This window comes from Choristoneura fumiferana, chromosome 13, assembly GCF_025370935.1.
Source record: "Choristoneura fumiferana chromosome 13, NRCan_CFum_1, whole genome shotgun sequence".
Taxonomy (NCBI): Eukaryota; Metazoa; Arthropoda; class Insecta; order Lepidoptera; family Tortricidae; genus Choristoneura; species Choristoneura fumiferana.
Genome location: NC_133484.1, coordinates 17,499,485 through 17,518,058, shown reverse-complemented (window position 1 = coordinate 17,518,058; position 18,574 = coordinate 17,499,485). Strand labels below are relative to the sequence as shown.

Genomic DNA, 18,574 nt, shown 5'->3' with positions numbered 1-18,574 from the left:
CTAGAAGAATGCCGAATACCGGAAAATGGGAAACGCTGGATCATTAAAAAGGGAAATTTAGGGTTCCTTAACCAAATCGTCATCAGAATCACTATTACTGAGACTCCGCTGTCCGTTTTCACAGGGCTCTATCTCTTGAGTCGTAATAGTTAGACACTTGAAATTTTCACTGGGGCTACCATACAACAAACGTGATTGTTTTGGTGTTTTTTTTTTGCTCGATATTAATAACGGCTACATATAGACGCTAGAAATATTCACAGAATCTAGTTGTATAATCACTTTAAAAATAAATGATTAAATTGAAATAAAATAAATACTTTTTTTTTGCTAATGTCAAATGTTGTATAGATAATGGTACGGGACCCTTCCTGCGCGAGTCCGACTCCCACTTAGCTGGGTTCTTTTCCATGTTATAACACAATGTTGTATTTGTGAGACAGTTGGTGACCAAAACTATGTACCTAACTTACTTCCAACTAATATTATAAATGCGAAAGTTTGTAAGTCTGTTTGTTTGTTACCCCGCTGAACCAATTTATATGAAATTCGGTATACAGAGAGTTTGACTCCCAGGAAAGGACATAGGATAATTTTCATCCCGGAAAATTGCACTGTTCCCGCAGGATAGCGATAAACGAAATCCACGCAAACGGAGCCGCGGGCAACAGGCTAGTAATATTATAAATGGGAAAGTTTGTGAGTATGTGCGTGCATGCGTGCGTGCGCGCCTGTCTCTCTCTCTCTCTCTCTCTCTCTCTCTCTCTCTCTCTCTGTTTCATTCTTCACGCCAAAAACGGCTCGACTGATGCGAATGAAATTTGGTATGTAGACAGCTGGACATCATTTAGTTTATTCCGATATTCCCACTGGATCGGCATAAAATCTCTAAATCTCAACCGCTGGGTTTAAGGTCATGTACCGATCTGTTCACTCACGAAGGTGCGCCCCTCCCCAGTTAATTATCAATGTGCACGAGTAAACCTCGTACTTACACGTTGTCTTAGTCTTAGTGTGCGTGACTGTCGGTACGCTTGCGACTGAGGACACGTTCGAGCTACGCTCACATAGACTTATCGTACGGATACGTTTACAACTACAATTATAAAATGTGGAGGGGCGCGCCTTCGTGAGTGAGCAGATCTGTAGTACTGTTTTTAGTGTAACATCAATAAAGACCACGACACAATTTTAGAGAACTTCCATACACACACACATACCAAAACGGCTAAACTGCGGCTGCACTGCCGCAGTTTTTAGCCGTGTGACTTTGTTAATTAAGTATACTTTAAGCCGGTGCGGCCACTTGTATTAAGCGTGTCACACACTACGCAGATACGATAATATTCGAGACGATACATTCAGTCTAAATCCTTCAAACTGAGTAGACTTGTTTTTTGGTGCGGATTGTTTATACAGGATGTTTTCGTGTTTATCTCTTCTAGATTTACTCGCGTGCAGCGGGGCTCTCACATCAACCTGTATCTATCTGCAGATAAAATACTATACCATATTTATATCGGCAGATATTATACACAGATCAATTTATATACATAGATAATATCTTTGCCATCTTTCGATATATGTCGGTGTCGATATATACTTCACGATAAAATATAAGTTATCTGCGCTGTGTGTGTTAGCTCATTGAATTGTATAGGGAGCGATATTGACAGATATGCGTTCAGATACATATATCTTATCGTATCTGCTTAGTGTGTGACATGCTTTAGTTTAATGAGGGCTATCGCGAATGAATTCCCCGCTAGAGGCGCTAGTGTAGCGTGAGGTCTCCGAAATGTCAAATCTCATAGTTTTTGGGTGAGCTACGCGGTTTATTTATAATTAGAATAATTTTGTGAATATTTTGCAATATCTGAAATTAATTATGGCAAATATGCGTTCCGGGGCAATTAATGTCTGTGTTTTGAGACAGTTTTGTCTTTCGGAAACCTTTGTCCTCCCTTTTGTGGCCGAAAAAAAAGGTGTATAAAATATGATTTTAATCTAAACTTTGTATTCACGCTCATAAATATAGACTTTGAAAGCCATACTTAAAACCTCACGCACAGTGCGCCATCTAGTGAGACAAAAATGATAGCCCTCATTGATCGACGAAGGCAATAGCCGTAGTGCGGCCTAGGCCTTAGTGGGATGTAACTCACGGGGTCGACGGCAGGCGACGGCGGCGGCGCGTGGCGGCTGACGCGGTCCCTCAGGGCTCCCCGCAGCAGCGCGCCCTCCGCCGCCCCCAGCTGGCTGCTGAGCGGCAGTGACTCTATCAGCTCCATCTCTGGAACATAACCGCTAGTTTTTTAGGGTTCCTTACCCAAAGGGTGCCAACGGAACCCTATTACTGAGACTCCGCTGTCTGTCCGTCTGTCACAGGGCTCTATCTCTTGAGCCGTAATAGCTAGGCACTTGAAATTTTCACAGATTATGTATTACAGTGGCCGCTAGGCGCTACAACAACAAATATAAAAAAAAAAGTTAAAAATTAAAAGGGTTCGTCATACAAGAAACGTGTTTCATTCAGAGGTTTTTGGTTGCTAGGCTGCCAAGATGACTTACTTATTAATTTGCGATTTTATTAGTGTTATTTAATAAAACATTCGATAATTACAATAATTGTCTCTAAGACCGTGGTTTATTTTTTTGTGCAGCATTAAGACTAAATAACAATTTATGATCCACAAACCTCCGACACACACTACACACACTTCACAAAAGCCAACTTCAATAAAGCACTCACAGCCGCTGTGGTTAATGTTTTTTACACTAAAAAATGTCCATTATAATTCATACTAAGTAACGCTATTTATTTACAAAGTCAAAATTTAAAATCAGGTTAAGATTTATTCACTAATTCATAATAAGTGCGCGCCGTCGGCCGAATTACCGCGTTCAGCAACTTTTTTTTTTCACGGCTCATGGCAAGAGTCTAAAGCGCGCTATTCAGCCTCCGACAGGGCGACAGCCAAAGAGGATGAGAATTTAAATTGGTCTTTATTCAAAATACTTGCACCTAGTGCTTACATTTTGGTGATATATTTTATTAACTTGTAATATTTCAACTTAAACTTGAAGTGGATATCTTCAACCGATTCAGCTGAAATTTTGCATGCATGTATAAATCCGATGACAACGCAATATTATTATGACGTAGAGCTGATCTGATGATGAAGTTAGATGTTGGCAATAGGAACTGTATAATAAAACGACACGACCGCATCGATTTTGGTCTCATTTGATTCGTCTTGACGACTACCTACTTTGGTAACCAAGGGCAAAAAGTTCCGCCAGCAAAAAAGCTTAGAGCTGTATTAGAACTTTTTACAAAAAATTATTACTGAACAATTTGTTTTTAAAATATTGTACGTAGGTGCGGAACCCTTCATGCGCGAGTCGCTCGCACTCGCACTTGACCGATTTTTTATATAAGTACTTTGGAATGATCAACTTGAATTTTATAACAAGCAAATCGAAAGTTTAAGTAAATAAAATAACAAAAGGGTAACTTTCAATTGTGAACAATCAATTGCGAAATTTTATTGGTTACCAGTGATCTGTTTGCGAAATATTCAACTTTAAAGTGCAAATTTTCATTGAAATCGAGCGTCCTGTCAAATGTGCGATTTATTTCATTTTTTTAAATGGCTACGGAACCCTATCCTGGGCGTGTACGACACGCTCTTGGCCGCTTTTTCGATGATATTCAAGGTTGTCGAATTTCTAGTTTCAAGCGTGACAGATTTATTATGTGTGTGTGTATGTCACCTCGCTTGTGTGTGAGCGCGCGCTGCCGGTGCAGTAGCGCGAGCGCCTCGACGCAGGCGCAGTCGGCCCGCAGCGCCGCGCACAGCGCGTCAGCCGCCGCCTCGCGCCGCTCCAGCGCGGACAGCGCGCGCGCCTGCCACACCAGCACCCCAGCCAGCGCTCGCTGCCGAGACAAACATTACACTAAGGGGCTGTTTCACCATCCATTGATTAGTGTTAGCTGACAGTTAAATGTGATGCCGTCTCTACTTGGTTTGTTCAAATAGACGGAGACAACATCACATTTAACCGTCAGTTAACACTAATCAATGGATGGTGAAACAGCCCCTAACAATAGTGCTTTTAAGTTTTTGCTACACACTTTGATTTGAGAAGTTACGAGCAATATGCATGTCAAAAAGGTTAAATATTTATGATTAGCGTCACGGGACATGCCTTCTAACAACTTTAAAAAAACTGATGTAATGTGCTCGGACACGCTCAGTTTCGCATCTATGTGTTTATCCTAATGTAGATTATATATATATATATATATACATGCATTTTAAAATAGATACATTAATACAATTCCAATATTAAAATTTCAAATTAAATAATATTAATTATTTTAAATTAAATTTATTTAAGTAATGAATTCATCCATTCTGAATAAAAACATTTTCTTACTGTATTTTTTGTACAATCATGAAGCACATTACAATTCTATTTGCTCAAAATTCTGTTTCTATGTGCTATATAAATATAAATTATTTGTAGAATCAAATAACACTTACATTATGAGTCTGGTCACTGCTCTTGGGCTCCAAGATTGCAGGGTCACAGTCTTCCATCAGTGAGAGGGCCACAGATGCCTCTTGTGTGGCGAGGTGGGCGCGCATAGCCACGCCGAGGCAGAGGAGGTGATGCCTGCACCATACAAATCTTTAATGTGCTGCAAATCTGGTACTCTACAACTCAAAACCGTTCATAACAACATCAAAGTGACATCAATATGTTGTCATCATAACCAGTGTTATTTATTTTGGTATTAAAGATTGTATTGGGACTTTTTTCTTGGTTTTTACATCTAATATGTTGTTATAACTTGTGTCGCTATAAACGGTTTAGACTGTATTTTGATATTAAGTCCAATAGGACAGCACAGGACTTCTAATTGGTGTTGCTATAAAATATTTTGTTGTATTTATTTTTTAGATTATAATCTGTACTCCGAAGACTAGGGATGGATCATTATTAAAATTTGTGCAGGCCACTCTGTTAATTTTTAAACATGGCTACCACTTTGTTACCACAATTATGATGGAAATATCACGAAAAAATTATAAATTTATAAATAATTTATTCATGTTTAATTGAATAATTGTCAACAAGGCACAAGTTTCTGCATATAATTTGACAATAACTCTCATTCAAGAAGTAAATATCAGATGTATTATAATTAATAATTTACTCATACCTGTGCAGCCCTCTAGAAGTAACAGCATAAGCAGCCCTATGGTATTCCCCCCTAGCCAGCAGGGCACTGGCAAGCAACCACACATCATCCCCGCTGGCCGTACCTGACCCTTTGCTAGCCGCGCCTGCTGCGTCCGCCCAAAACAAGGCACTGGTCCACAAACCCTGTAAGGTAAATGAAGCATTTGTGTAATGATGAGGCATTTGAGAAGTTTACAAACACATTAAGTGCATGTCAAGTAAAATTTATGGTTACGGTGTGTTGATAATGTGAAAAGTGGGAGCTGAGTGAACAGCGAGTGTTGTTAGATTCAGAGAACGCTTATTTTGCTGTAATAATAACATCAATAACATAACCTAAGAAAGTTTTGAAAATTTGCAGTTATAAGAGTTAAGATATGAGAGTTTTACTTGTGTTTGTAAGGGCTTACCAGTTCAGAGTATTGCTTCACCAGAGATCGCATAAAATCGACGTTTAGGCCCTCTACTCCGCTACGTGAAGTTGATTCTGCTTTAGCCATCTCACACAGCGAAGTTACGACTTATATGACATTAAAACAGGTATTCTAAGGTAAATAGTAGTCGTGCATATAAAAATCCTTGAGTCTTATAATATTCGTGGTGATGGTTTATTTGATTTACACGGAAAATATCAGAAAACCTCTGTGTTTTCGTTTTGTCCCGCCGACGACATTGACAATATATTGACATTCATTTTTTTTTTAAACTTGCATAGATAGGCTCGACAATTGAACGCTTTTTTTCTAAGTTGCGAAATTTAATACTAGGTGTTTTCAATGTGACCATCATCACAATGATGTCAACCATAGTGAAATAATCGAACTAGTGCTGCGTGTATTGGAACTGATTATTATATTACTGAATTTAAAAGCAGCTTTGTTTCTCATGCTATCTCAGTCTTACTTATTGTAGTTTGCGTTGTTTTCTTGCTTACTCCTATTCAAAAGGACACCACAAATTAGTCACATGAGACGCATGGTGCTGACATTTGATTTGACAGTTTGAATTCTGATGACGGCTAGAAAAAGGTTATAAACAGAAAAAGAGGGAATAATAGGCTGGTTTTAGATATATTATCAATTTAATAGAGTTTATTAGTAAATAATAAGAAATTATTTTAATTACTGTACATAAATATTATAAAGTTTATATTCGTGACCTGCCGGATACCTCAGAAACCGCAACGTGTCCTAGGTTAGGCCGTTAGTGAAACATGTTAGTACAATATTTAAAATAACATGACTGAAAGAAAAATGTGCAAATTTTACAATTTAAACGTGCCGGAGCGACGATCTGGGGAAGCCGGTGGTACACAAAACCACGGGAACAATGAGGAAGAGGATCGGATCAGCGAGGAGGCGATACCTCCTGTGGTGCCTCCGAACGAGCACAAACTGGAGTACAATTACTGGATGTGGTTCTCGAGAAGAGGTGCCGCCGCGCGCTCCGGCTACAGCCAGGTAATTCACCTTTCAATGTTTATGACTCCCAGCACCTCAGCCAGAATAGCCAAGCTACACTCCTTCCTTTGCTCTATGGTTACGAAACTCGCGCCCTTTTTTTTTCAATTCGGAAAATTAGTGACTAAGGTGCAGTTTCATAATTATTTTATTAGAACAATAAAATTTGCCTGGTGGTTGTGTTTACATAAAGTTCCTAATTTAGTCATCAATATATTAGTCATCTTACTAAGAAACTTAAGTTGTTTACAATAATTTAGAACTGTAACATTTAGTGGTAATTGCTGGTGGTCCTTTAAAAATGTTACTTAACAACTTGTTAGCACCTCAAAGTAGTATTGCTTAGCTGTGTTGGTTCAATACTTTGCTAAGCAAGATAGTAAAAATTACATTAATATGAAACCATATGACTAAGATAATAAATTTAATAAATATTTTTACACATGAAAACTTTACCACTTTGTATTTAATTTTGTTATAAAAAACATTAAGATTTATATCAATAAGGTTTTAGTATAAATTTCGTTTTTAATACAAGCTTTTTTTGCTGACTGTACTTTTTGTAGACTACTTACATTGTCACCCAAACTAAATATTATGCATACAAAATTTCAAGTCAATGCCATTAACCGTTGAACAGTACTGTCCTGGGGAGACGATCCTGGCCGGACTACCAGGATGTCACTACCAGATACACACAATATATAGGTATTGAGGTATTGTCACACAATTTACATAAGTATGCCAAATTTCAAGTCAATGCAACTACTGGAAGTTGGTTGAATTTAACCTGCAAGATTTGACTACAGACAGACAGACAACAGGACAGGTGAAACTAAATAAAAGCTTGTAAATTATCAAATCAATTTTAACCTAATTCAATAAGTTGATCAAACTTATTTTCTCTCTAAACAACAGAGTATACTATAAAATTATAGAATTTTACCTATTTATTTAAACCAGAAGTGATCCTAAATAAATCAATGTTATTTCCAAAAATCATACATCAGCAATAAAAGAAGGTGAATATCTGTAAATATTTTTCTCCTTTTAATTTCACTGAAAATTAATTATATTTTATGATTTAAATGATTGTACATTGTCTTCAACTAAACCAATAAGTTAAACAGTAGAGATGTGTGTCCTAAACTTGCAAGAATTAAAAGATTAATGGTTTGAACAGCTAAATTGTTATACAAACTGATGAATGACTTAAGAATGACCTGAGTTTTTTTTTTATATTTTTGTGTATGTAATTACTTTTGCTTTTGCCCAAGCCATAAGAATTCAAATTATTCATCAGGCTCCATAGAAGCTTCACTGAAATTAATAATGCTTAGAAAACCATTGCAAATCGATCAAGATTATTTCAGCTGCTAACTTATGTTTGTTTACCATTTTATCTGATAAAAGCTGAACAAATTTTACTGCGACTATGTTTATGACTCATTGTTATGTTCTGAAGGCATTATGTATGTTAAATCAAATGTATACCCACAGACCTAATAATAAGACTATTAGAAAAATGTTATTGTGTATTTCTCTCCATAATCAATGTCGTCTCAGTTTTGCTTCTCCTGCTATTGTCTTACTAATATTATGAATGGGAAAGTTACTCTGTCTATCTGTTTGTTGGTTGGACTGTCTGTCTGTTACCTCTTCATGCTTATTCTGCTGAACTGCTTTAGATGAAATTTGGGATGAAGATAGTTTGAAACCTAGAGAAGGGCATAGGATAGTTTTCATCCCGGACAATCCCATAGTTTCCTGTGTGTCACTGAAAAGTAGTGCATGAATTTTTTGATGTTTTCGTAAGTTTTACTAAATTATGATACTCAACAGTGAAATGTATAAACCCATTGTTTGTGCAATGTAATCTTTCACCATGTTACCTATACCTTCGGCCGCCTAACTTTGCTTAAAAGTTCATTGCCCCGACTAGTACCACAACAACTATAAAGGTATAATTCCAATAATTGAATAGGCACTATACCGTTAAGCGATTCGAACACAATCCGGGAGTAACGTAAAGACGTCGCATAAAAAATGTATCTCAAAAATGCGTCAAAACTGAGTATTAAGTAATGAACTTTTAGGCAGATTTATATGGCGCGTGGTATACCACAAAACTTGAGTGTTCAAGATGTCAGTTCACGACATTCCCATGTCGTTATTTCGGACAGCCTGTATATGTGTACAAATACGGTTTTATTAAAGTGTCTTTTGTCTGGAAAACTGTACCTTCTGAGAAAGAGCATGATTTGAAAACGTGATCCTTTTAAAGAAGTGCACATTTAGAGTGGGTTTTGTGAGCTCATGCCTTAAGGTGATTTTCCACTGGCGAGGCGAGACGAGAATTGAAATTTGTATGGCAGCGCCCGCAGCGGCCCGCGGCGGCTCGCGGCGGGCGCGCGAGAATGCACACGAATTTCAATTCTCGTCTCGCCTCGTCTCGTCTCGTCAGACGAGAATTGAAATTTGTATGGCAAATTTTCAATCCTCTCCTATCGCATTTTCTGTGGAAATAGTAAGCATTGACGAGGATGTGTGAGACTTGAATTGAAATATTTGTTGTTTTAAAAATAAACTGTATTGCTTCCGACATAGAGTATAAATTTAAGGTGCTTTTCCACCGAGGCGAGACGAGGAGGGGCGAGACGGGAATTGAAATTTTTGTATGGCGGCGCCCGCGGCGGCCCGAGGCGTGCGCGCGAGAATGCAACAGCAATACGCTTTTTTTTTTATGGTATCTCGTATTAAATAATATAAGCGTCGGAGGGACGGTACGATACGAACTTCGATTTTCGAATTTCGTAGTAGACCTACTGTTTATTAGTTGAGAATACCGTCATGATAGTACAAGCCATTTCTATTAGAGGTCACAGTTAACACGAAGAGCGACCACTGCAACTGTCCTTATCATACTTAAGTACCTTATTTCTGCGTGATGTAGATGGTTGCACGGCTCTTTTGTGTTCATGGAGTACCCACTTTTTAACTCTCGCGGTGACTATTAATGTCAATCGCGAGCTTGCGCGCGCTTGCGCGGGCTCTCGATAGCTATAACGCCAATTTTTAGTGGAAAAGGCCCAGTGCGATTTTAATTCTCGCGTCACCTCGTCTCGTCTCGTTTCGCCGGAGGAAAATCACCTTTAAGGCTGCATTTCTACCAGAGAGAGAACAACGTTCCACAACCTCACTACACAGCATCATTGCACCGCACAGCACATCTCTGGTGGAAACACAGCCGTCTGGTGGCTTGGTGGAAAGGATAAAACGTATGGATGTGTGCAGGCGCTCCGTCTGGTGGGTCGCGTGGGCAGTGTGGAGCAGTGGTGGGGGCTGTACGCGCACCTGGCGCGGCCGGCGGACCTGCCGCCGCTCTCCGACCTGCACCTGTTCAAACTGGGCATCAAGCCCATGTGGGAGGACCCGGCCAACGTCAATGGGGGAAAGTGGGTGAGTGCCTGAGTGTTACTCTGTTTTACAGTCTTTGTTTCGCGTGGAGTAGGGGCTGGCAATGAAATAAAGTACAGGTGGCATAGCTTGTTACAATAACTATTTTTTTTTTATTCGACTGGATGGCAAACGAGCAAGTGGGTCTCCTGATGGTAAGAGATCACCACCGCCCATAAACATCTGCAACACCAGGGGTATTGCAGATGCGTTGCCAACCTAGAGGCCTAAGATGGGATACCTCAAGTGCCAGTAATTTCGCCGGCTGTCTTACTCTCCACGCCGAAACACAACAGTGCAAGCACTGCTGCTTCACGGCAGGATTAGCGAGTAAGATGGTGGTAGCAATCCGGGCGGACCTTGCACAAGGTCCTACCACCTGCAAAAGTAGTAAAGTAACTCAAGGCACAATACCACCTTTAACTTATCAAAGTACTGGCTGCTAACATACCGGTGGCCAAAAACAAAAAAGGCCAAAGCCTTTGATAGGTTCAAGGCGGTATTGCAGCAAAGGTAAGTTGGTGAGTATTCGGGCCTTGCAACCCCCACCCCCTCGCAATGCGTGAACTCAGGGCCGGATTAACCATGTCGGGGCCCCTAGGCAATGCAAATTCTCGGGGCCTCTTCAGCCATTTGAAGATCATCCGCTCTTATCAATCAAATTAACTGACAGCATGCGTCAAAAGGACGCAGATTTTGCAATAGACTTTTACTTTATGAAACATTTTCAATTTCTATAGTGCGGGCGCGGGCCCCCTAGGCAGTTGCCTATTTTGCCTTATGGTTAATCCGGCCCTGCGCGAACTTGGACTAAACTATTGCAGTCTTCTGAAAGCTTTTTTTACAGTCACGAGCGATGGGACACTAGCGTTCGCGGGGCACTAGAACGGGCCCAGAGTCCTTAGTGAGAAAGAGGAGCTTGCTCAGCCATAGGATAACTTTGTGCTGCGACTGCGGGGCCCACAAAATTCGCAGGCATCTGCCCGGCGGGCTCTTGACTATGCACCGTGACAAACGAAATAAAAACCTGTTAGAAACTTACTTAACAATGTTATAAATACTCTAATAGACGTAGTGTTAATCTATGCACATGTGTAGGCTTGGACATGTTGTAATTAGTTGTTTGTTTAGACGGTGCGGCTCCGCAAAACGCAGACAGGGCGTGCGTGGGAGGACCTCTGCATGGCGATGCTCGGCGAACAGTTCATGGTGGGGCCCGAGATCTGCGGCGTCGTGCTCTCCGTGCGCTTCCAGGTGAGGTCATAGCCTTATCTAGACTAGGGTTATTGGAAGCCTCCTTAGGAGAGGCAGCGGCGGCCTTAGGGGGTGGCGAAGGGCAATCGCCCTAGCGCAACAATCCAAGCAAATTTAAAATTTAATATTTTTTTAACTATATTTTCGCACTACATACTTTTCACGAAGGATAAAGGGCCTCGCAAAGACCTGTCGCCCGGAGCCTCGCAATGGGTAAGGCCGCCGCTGAGCAGAGGTTAATGGAAGCGGAGGTGAAAGTGGTGGTGGAAAAAGTATTAATTCATGATAATACAAAAGGAGAAATGTTTATTTCAAATATGTATTTTAGTAGAACTAGTCATACCTAATCATTATCATCACGCCTACCTATACAGCGTGTATTTTTGATACTACCTCAAACTTTAAGGGTTAGTGAAGGCCCTAATTACTTATCACATTTTATTATGTTTTAGTAAAAAAATTAGACTTATTATTTTCCTTATAAAATTAATTAGCACGCAATGTATCACTACGTGATACTACTTTGTTTTTGTTCAAAACGTCGCACTTGTTGACGTGACAGCTGTCACAGAACGCTTCTCTCTCGTATCAAATTATTGTACGCATTACATTGCTGCTCGAAAATATTTCAAAAATTAATTACGCTCTGGTAGTTAATTCTAAATTGAAAATTTGTTTTGATATCGGTTCACAGCACTTAAATCTTCGTCTAGTTACAGTTTGAGGTAGTATCAAAAATACACGCTGTATAAGTTTGACGCACATCAATCTGCATCAGATAATTTAATTACCATATATTGTCTTATGCGGTGAGCGCAGCGGCAAACGCATATTTGGTAATTAGATTGCATGGATTGTTTATTTATCGCATGAAACAACCGAGCGCTTTACAACTATTTCAGGAGGACCACCTAGCCGTGTGGCACCGGACGGCGTCCGACAGAGACGCGGCGACGCGCGTCCACGACACGCTGCGTCGCGTGTTACAGCTGCCCGCGTCCGTACCCATCGCGTACAAGGAGCACCCCGCGCCGAGACACGACGACGAGCGCGACTAACGGGCACCAGCCAAAACACGAGTTCGTCGCCGTACCAACCCCAGCCACCCGTATCCTAGGTTGCCGACCGGTAAAGCTGTACAGTCCAACCATTTCATTCCTGACTCACCGTAGAACGTTCTCACAGTACGTGTATAATTATTTCCCTTGTCAAGCAATGCGATGTCACTATGACTTTCTACGAAAAGGTTCCACAGTGGGTCACGATTCAGTTGGTTCGATAGTACATGTTTGATCGTCGTGCCGTATCGCAATCTCCAATCCGTATATACCCATATACTAAAACTGTACCACAATCAACTTGTAGGTAAAACAGCGCGTGTTCGCCGTGCCGTATCAAATTCAGAAATCCGTATCCTAGTAATTAAGTCCAGTAAAATCGAAGCGTTTAAAATTACATTTTTACTCGACCCGTGTTATGGTAGCGTAGCGTATCGCCACAGTCAAAATCACTATCTGAGTATATACTACGAAGTGCAGAATTCGAACTTCGTATCTTGCCGTCCCGCTGACGCTTATATTATTTAATACGAGAATAAAAGGGACGGTACGACACGAAATTCGATTTTCAAATTTCGTAGTAGCCCCTCTGGATACGCGGCCGGATAAGATACGCCGTGAAAATCCAAGCGTGTACTGTACGCGGCGAGAAACTTCGCTGATAGTGTTTTTTTTCCCTACCAAAACGTTTTTTTTTTCTTTACATTCTTGTGAAAACTTAACAGAATCCAGTCTTCTATCCGTGCGGGCTCCGACTATACACTCCTACTGAGTATTGTGAAGATTTTGCTATGGACTTTAGCTAGACTTTACTCTTACAAAGGACAATGAAAATTTGGAAAACATTGCTCGAACTAAGAAGTTCCAATGTCGGGCTTCATATTGGCTCGAGTAGTACATTTTTTTTTTTCAGAGCAAAATATCAATCACATTTTTGGGCGGCTTGCGAGAACGGGTATGACCCAGCACTTAAGAACAATTAAGAAAACTCAGGATATTCAGATTACTACTGTGACACAATTTTCCAGTAACAGAACATAGCAAAACATTCACTTATATTGTTGAGGTATAGTCATAAATGCACCTGTGCAACCACGGCGTCTAAGGTGAATCCTTGTTGTGAGTAGCATTAAACGCGTCTCGACTTTTTTGACGTGAACCTGTTACGTCGACGACCGCACTACGGATTCTTCTCACGGTACGAATATTCATGACTTCGAGTGTATTTTAAACCTCGTCGCAACACTATTTCAAAAATAAAATTAAATACTCGGAACGCCGGCACGCTTGACGCGTAGTGAAACGTTACCGTACTCATACAGTATATCGTTATATTAGCGATCCGGTTGTATCAAGCAATAATTATAGATAGCCAGTTCGTGATTTCTCACTCATTTTCAGCGTTAAGACGCGGCCATTGTTAAGTTCAATTCGGACACTTAGGTCTATTTGTTAAAGTAGCTTTACACGTTCCAACCATTGGAGCGTCAGAACCAACCGATTAGGCTCATAAAATAAGACCCAAGCGAATCTTTTAATCTGTATTAAGTTCAAGGGTGAACGATGTGCTTCCCTGACACTTTTTCCTGTGAGTTACTACCAAGTTACTTGGATTGCCACCTGTGAAGAGAATTTTAATTGGTATGCATTACACCCCCTCTCTCTCTCTCTGGTTTTTTGTTGCGAGAGAAGGATGGCTAAACTGATGTTTATTAGATTCTTCACTAGATACCATCCATAGTGGCAGTTATGAATCAGGATTTGTGAATACTTTTCCATAATTGTATTGTTCTACTTTAACAAGAGCGGATAGCACGCTTGCCATTTTCTCTCTTGTCGCTAAATGCACTAGGATTGCTACGATTCTGTCTAACAACCTTGTAAGAAAGAGAACCATAGTGAATAGGACGTGATAGCCGTTTAGAAATAATATCAATCTAACTTCCTTTGACTGTAGTGAAGCTTGCTTTGGTTTGGAACGTATGAGCTATTTAATTTTTAGTGTTTTTTTTTTGTTTAGTTAAGAACGGCTCCATGTTTTTGTAAGCTCTCGTAATTTAAGAAAAAATGTAGCGATTGTTTATGATCTTAACCATTTTGTATTAAGTGGCCTGTTCGCTGCCTTACAGGAACAGTGTAAGTACGAATTCAGTACTTACATAATCAACTCAAGAAACGAACCAACGGGCAGGAATGGCAGTGAATGGGTCAAATAACTTCTTTTTTATTTAGTAAGAACTCTCAATGTCATAATTTCATTTTTATAAAATACGATGTATTATATTGTATGGATGTAGTTTTTAAGTTTGTCGTATGATTTCGGAAAATTAGCCCACTGCACTAAGCAATTTACATAAAGTTTAGCTTGGAATTGAACCCTTACCATTCAATTACAGGTTTCAATTTTCAATGATAAACTTTATGATCGTGACACCAGCGAAGTATGATTTAAAAAAATATAGATGAATTAAAAGTTTTAGGTAATTTGACTGAAATGAAATTGAGTGAGATTACGAATAATTTTATCCCCATTGTTCGAACTACTAGAAACTATACCTGTTTGCGAGCGATTACAATGCTTCAAAGTTGCATAGATAAGAAAATAAAGCGGAGACTCACTGTCCAACCATCAGACGTAATTAGAATTTAGTGACGCAAGTGACGGGCCAAATAAGGTCTCAGTAAAAGACAATGAAGATTTGTTAAAAATAACAGTATTCGATAGAAGTTAGTGTTACATTCAACTTTAAATCGACTGTGACACAACACTGTCGACTACTGTCGTTTCCTAAGATTCAATTGTTATGACAATCTTTGGTGTTAATTAAAGCGCCATCTAACGAAATCTATTGGAACTTCTTGAAGCAGTTGTTCCTGTTCGCCTGTATCGCATATTGATTCTCACATCTCGCACCAGATTAATGTAAATAATAGTAAATCGAGAGTAAAATAATAAACACTTTTTTTGTAAACGTTTTTGTGAGAATGGGCATGCATCGTCCCCAGCCGACGCCATCTTGTACAGTAAAGGTTTACTGAGAATAAAAAATCAGCCTTTGTATACTTTCAACGATGGTTTTCTTTCTCGTCGATTTTCACCGAGTGAGCGTGAATGTCTGTATCAGTACACTTCTACATATAATTACCATCTTCATGTTTTTGACCATCACCCTTTGCTTCGCTACGTGAGATCATGTTTCCACTAAGACGAAAAACAAAATGAGTTGTAAAATTTAACTTTTAACCACAGATATAGATTACGCAAATGCATCTACTTCGCGTGTCCGAACCCCGACCAAACGTCGGGGTTTGCCGGTTTGCCCCATACAAAGACCGACCGCTAACGTGACTAATCATAACTAGTGACTGACTCGAGCCCCACGGCGCGGGCGGGCGGCGCATTTGAATCGATTTTGCGTGGACATCGGGGAATTCACATCGCTAATTCGCTCTTCAGACGTCACAGTTGATATAAAAAAGTGACACGGTTGGTTTTCATACAGATTGAGGTGTTTACGTTATCTAGTGTAATCTATATCTGTGCCTTTAACCATTTCCTAATGATGGCTGTGGTACAGTCGCCAACTGATATTTGGGAGCGGCCAAGGTAGTCAAAAATATCGGAACATGCACTCTATTATTAAGGTATTAGAGTTCATGTATCGATGTTTTTGATCACCTTGGCCGCTCCGAAATATCTGATGGCGACTGTACCAAGTCTTGTGGTTTAGAACTCTGTTAAGAACTTTTCAACAGCCGGTACTTAAAGTTCAATTTAGAAAAGTTGGGAAATCCCCGACGTTGTCATTTAAAAGTTCAATATCTCATAAACGGCTGAACCAATTTTTATCAAACATAACTTATAAGGGCTACCGCAAGCACCGCTTTCACCTTAAAAAAACCGCATCGAAATCGGTCCATCCGTTTGACAGACAGGGACAAACAGATATTGGTGTTAAACTTGTAACACCCCTCTTTTTGACGATCGAAAATCGCTCATCCACTTCAGCTGCTGAGTGTACAGTGCGGCGCCAATATTCAGTTTAACACCATTTTCATCATCATCAGCCGGAAGATGGCTGGAAGACGTCCACTACTGAACAAAGGCCCTTAGAACGTCACAATGAACGACAACTCGCCACTAGCATCTACCGGTTGCCCGCAACTCTTACCATTGTCGTCTGTCCATCTAGTGGGAGGCCTGCCAACGCTTCGACCGGTGCCTTTGACCGACCAAATAAAAACACAAATATTGTCTAGAAAATATACTTTTAATACATCAATTCTCAACAGACTTGTTATTTGAAATAAAAAATAAATGATAAACCATAAATCGTTATTCGACTACGAAATCTCGATACGTAAACCTAGTTCTCTTAAATTACTAAAACGCTACCTTACATTTACACTACAGCTGTGAACACATGTATGACTGGGGTAATGGCGAGGAATGTATGAGTCTGTTCCAGCAGTTACTATAGAAGCTGAGAGAGATGAGGAAATTCTTCATTCTACGTATCATGAATGCACCATAATGATGTATACAGTTTGTAGAATGAGGTTGAAATAATGGAACGTATCACACGTGAATATGATTTCCTCGCCTGAGTAAGAACTCTTCATCGGAGATTTCAAATTAGGAGTCATTCAAGTTATTACGTAAGCAGAATTTAAGTAGTTTGTGATTCCCCCCTCCCCCTTGTTAGTAAAAGTAAGCAAAGCTTATGGCTAGTACGACTAGCCATATTTTTTCGCCGTGTCATCAAAAATAAGCTAAGCAAAGACAGGCGCGGTCGCAGCCTGAAACTTTGGAGGGGGTCACTGATAATACATCGCGGCTAGGGGCAAAAAATAGCTTTTTAGTATTTTGTAAAAATTTAGATTTTTCAATTTGACGTGTACGATTTTGGGGGATCATGTCCCCTGTGACCCTAGCCTCCCCTTCAGACCGCCCCTGAGCAAAGATCCCCCACCCCCCGTTTGGGGCTCACGTAATACTTGAACGACCCCTACCACAGTTGCGCCAAATTATCCTTTTTATGGTAAGTGGTCAGTGATGAAATAATTGCGTAGAATGGGAATGCACGAAAGATCCTATAAGGTAGTGTATCAACTGATCAAGATTCTAATATTTAAGGTAAAATACCCCGTAATTGGCACTTATAACAGAATTTCATTTTAATCTCGACAATAACAGCCAAGATTAAATGACTGTAACTTGAGGTATCCCATCTTAGGCCTCTAGGTTGGCAACGCATCTGCAATCCCCCTGGTGTTGCAGGTGTCTATGGGCTGTGGTAATCTCTTACCATCAGGAGACTCACTTGCTCGTTTGCCATCCAGTCGAATAAAAATGCCATTCGCTATCAGCAATTTGATGATGTTAGGCGGCTAGGAAGGCATTTAATACTAACCCATATAATAATAGTATTTCACTGAGCGTGAGCGAAAGAAATGCACCTTATTGCATTGAAATGCTTATAGCGCCTTAGCCACGGATACTAATGTTTTGATCGATGACGGATAAATGCGATGCTGTCTCTGTTTGTTTTGTTCGAATGGACGGAGACGGCATCACATTTATAAGTCAAATAAAAATAATCGATGGGTGGTGAAACAGCCCTTTAATATGCTTAATTTTAACTAATTTATTGATTATTGATTAGTTTGTGCGTAAGGTAAGTCGTGTTAGCATTATATCTACTAAATATAAAATTGAGCATTCACCCTAAACCCTTGTTAATATAACTTTTACTCATACATTCCTCGCCCAAATTGACCTTCATCTCATCTACTTGTTAGGCCGTAGGTACATCGTATTTACGCGCCTATTTCGTTTCCGAATCACAGATTAAAAAAGCTTTTAAAAGTATAACTACAGTCTCAAAAATTGAATATCTCATTAAAAATATACAAAAACATTAATTATTTTTTAAATTTACGTAATGAAACAGTGAAGTCAAATAAAAAAACAGTAGTAAAGAGCTGGATTAACAACTAAACCCTTTCGATTTATATTATCATTTGTACATTATTTATCCACATGTCCACAGCCTTTACTAAACTCTCGACATTCAGACAAAACACCCTATT

At 39.8% G+C, this 18,574-nt stretch overlaps 1 protein-coding gene and 1 pseudogene across 1 annotated transcript; one reads left to right on the top strand and one right to left on the bottom strand.

Annotated features, from left to right (window-relative positions):
- The window catches only part of LOC141434527 (cell division cycle protein 16 homolog), a 13,597-nt pseudogene extending 7,672 nt beyond the window's left edge, over positions 1–5,925 (bottom strand).
- A 317-nt stretch (positions 5,926–6,242) lies between these two features.
- On the top strand, positions 6,243–17,835 carry eIF4EHP (eukaryotic translation initiation factor 4E homologous protein). Its single transcript, XM_074096535.1, has 4 exons — positions 6,243–6,713; positions 10,008–10,172; positions 11,301–11,423; positions 12,326–17,835. The coding sequence occupies exons 1-4, from the start codon at positions 6,492–6,494 to the stop codon at positions 12,479–12,481; spliced, it is 666 nt and encodes a 221-aa protein (XP_073952636.1). The 5' UTR covers positions 6,243–6,491; the 3' UTR covers positions 12,482–17,835.
- The last annotated feature ends 739 nt before the right edge of the window (positions 17,836–18,574 follow it).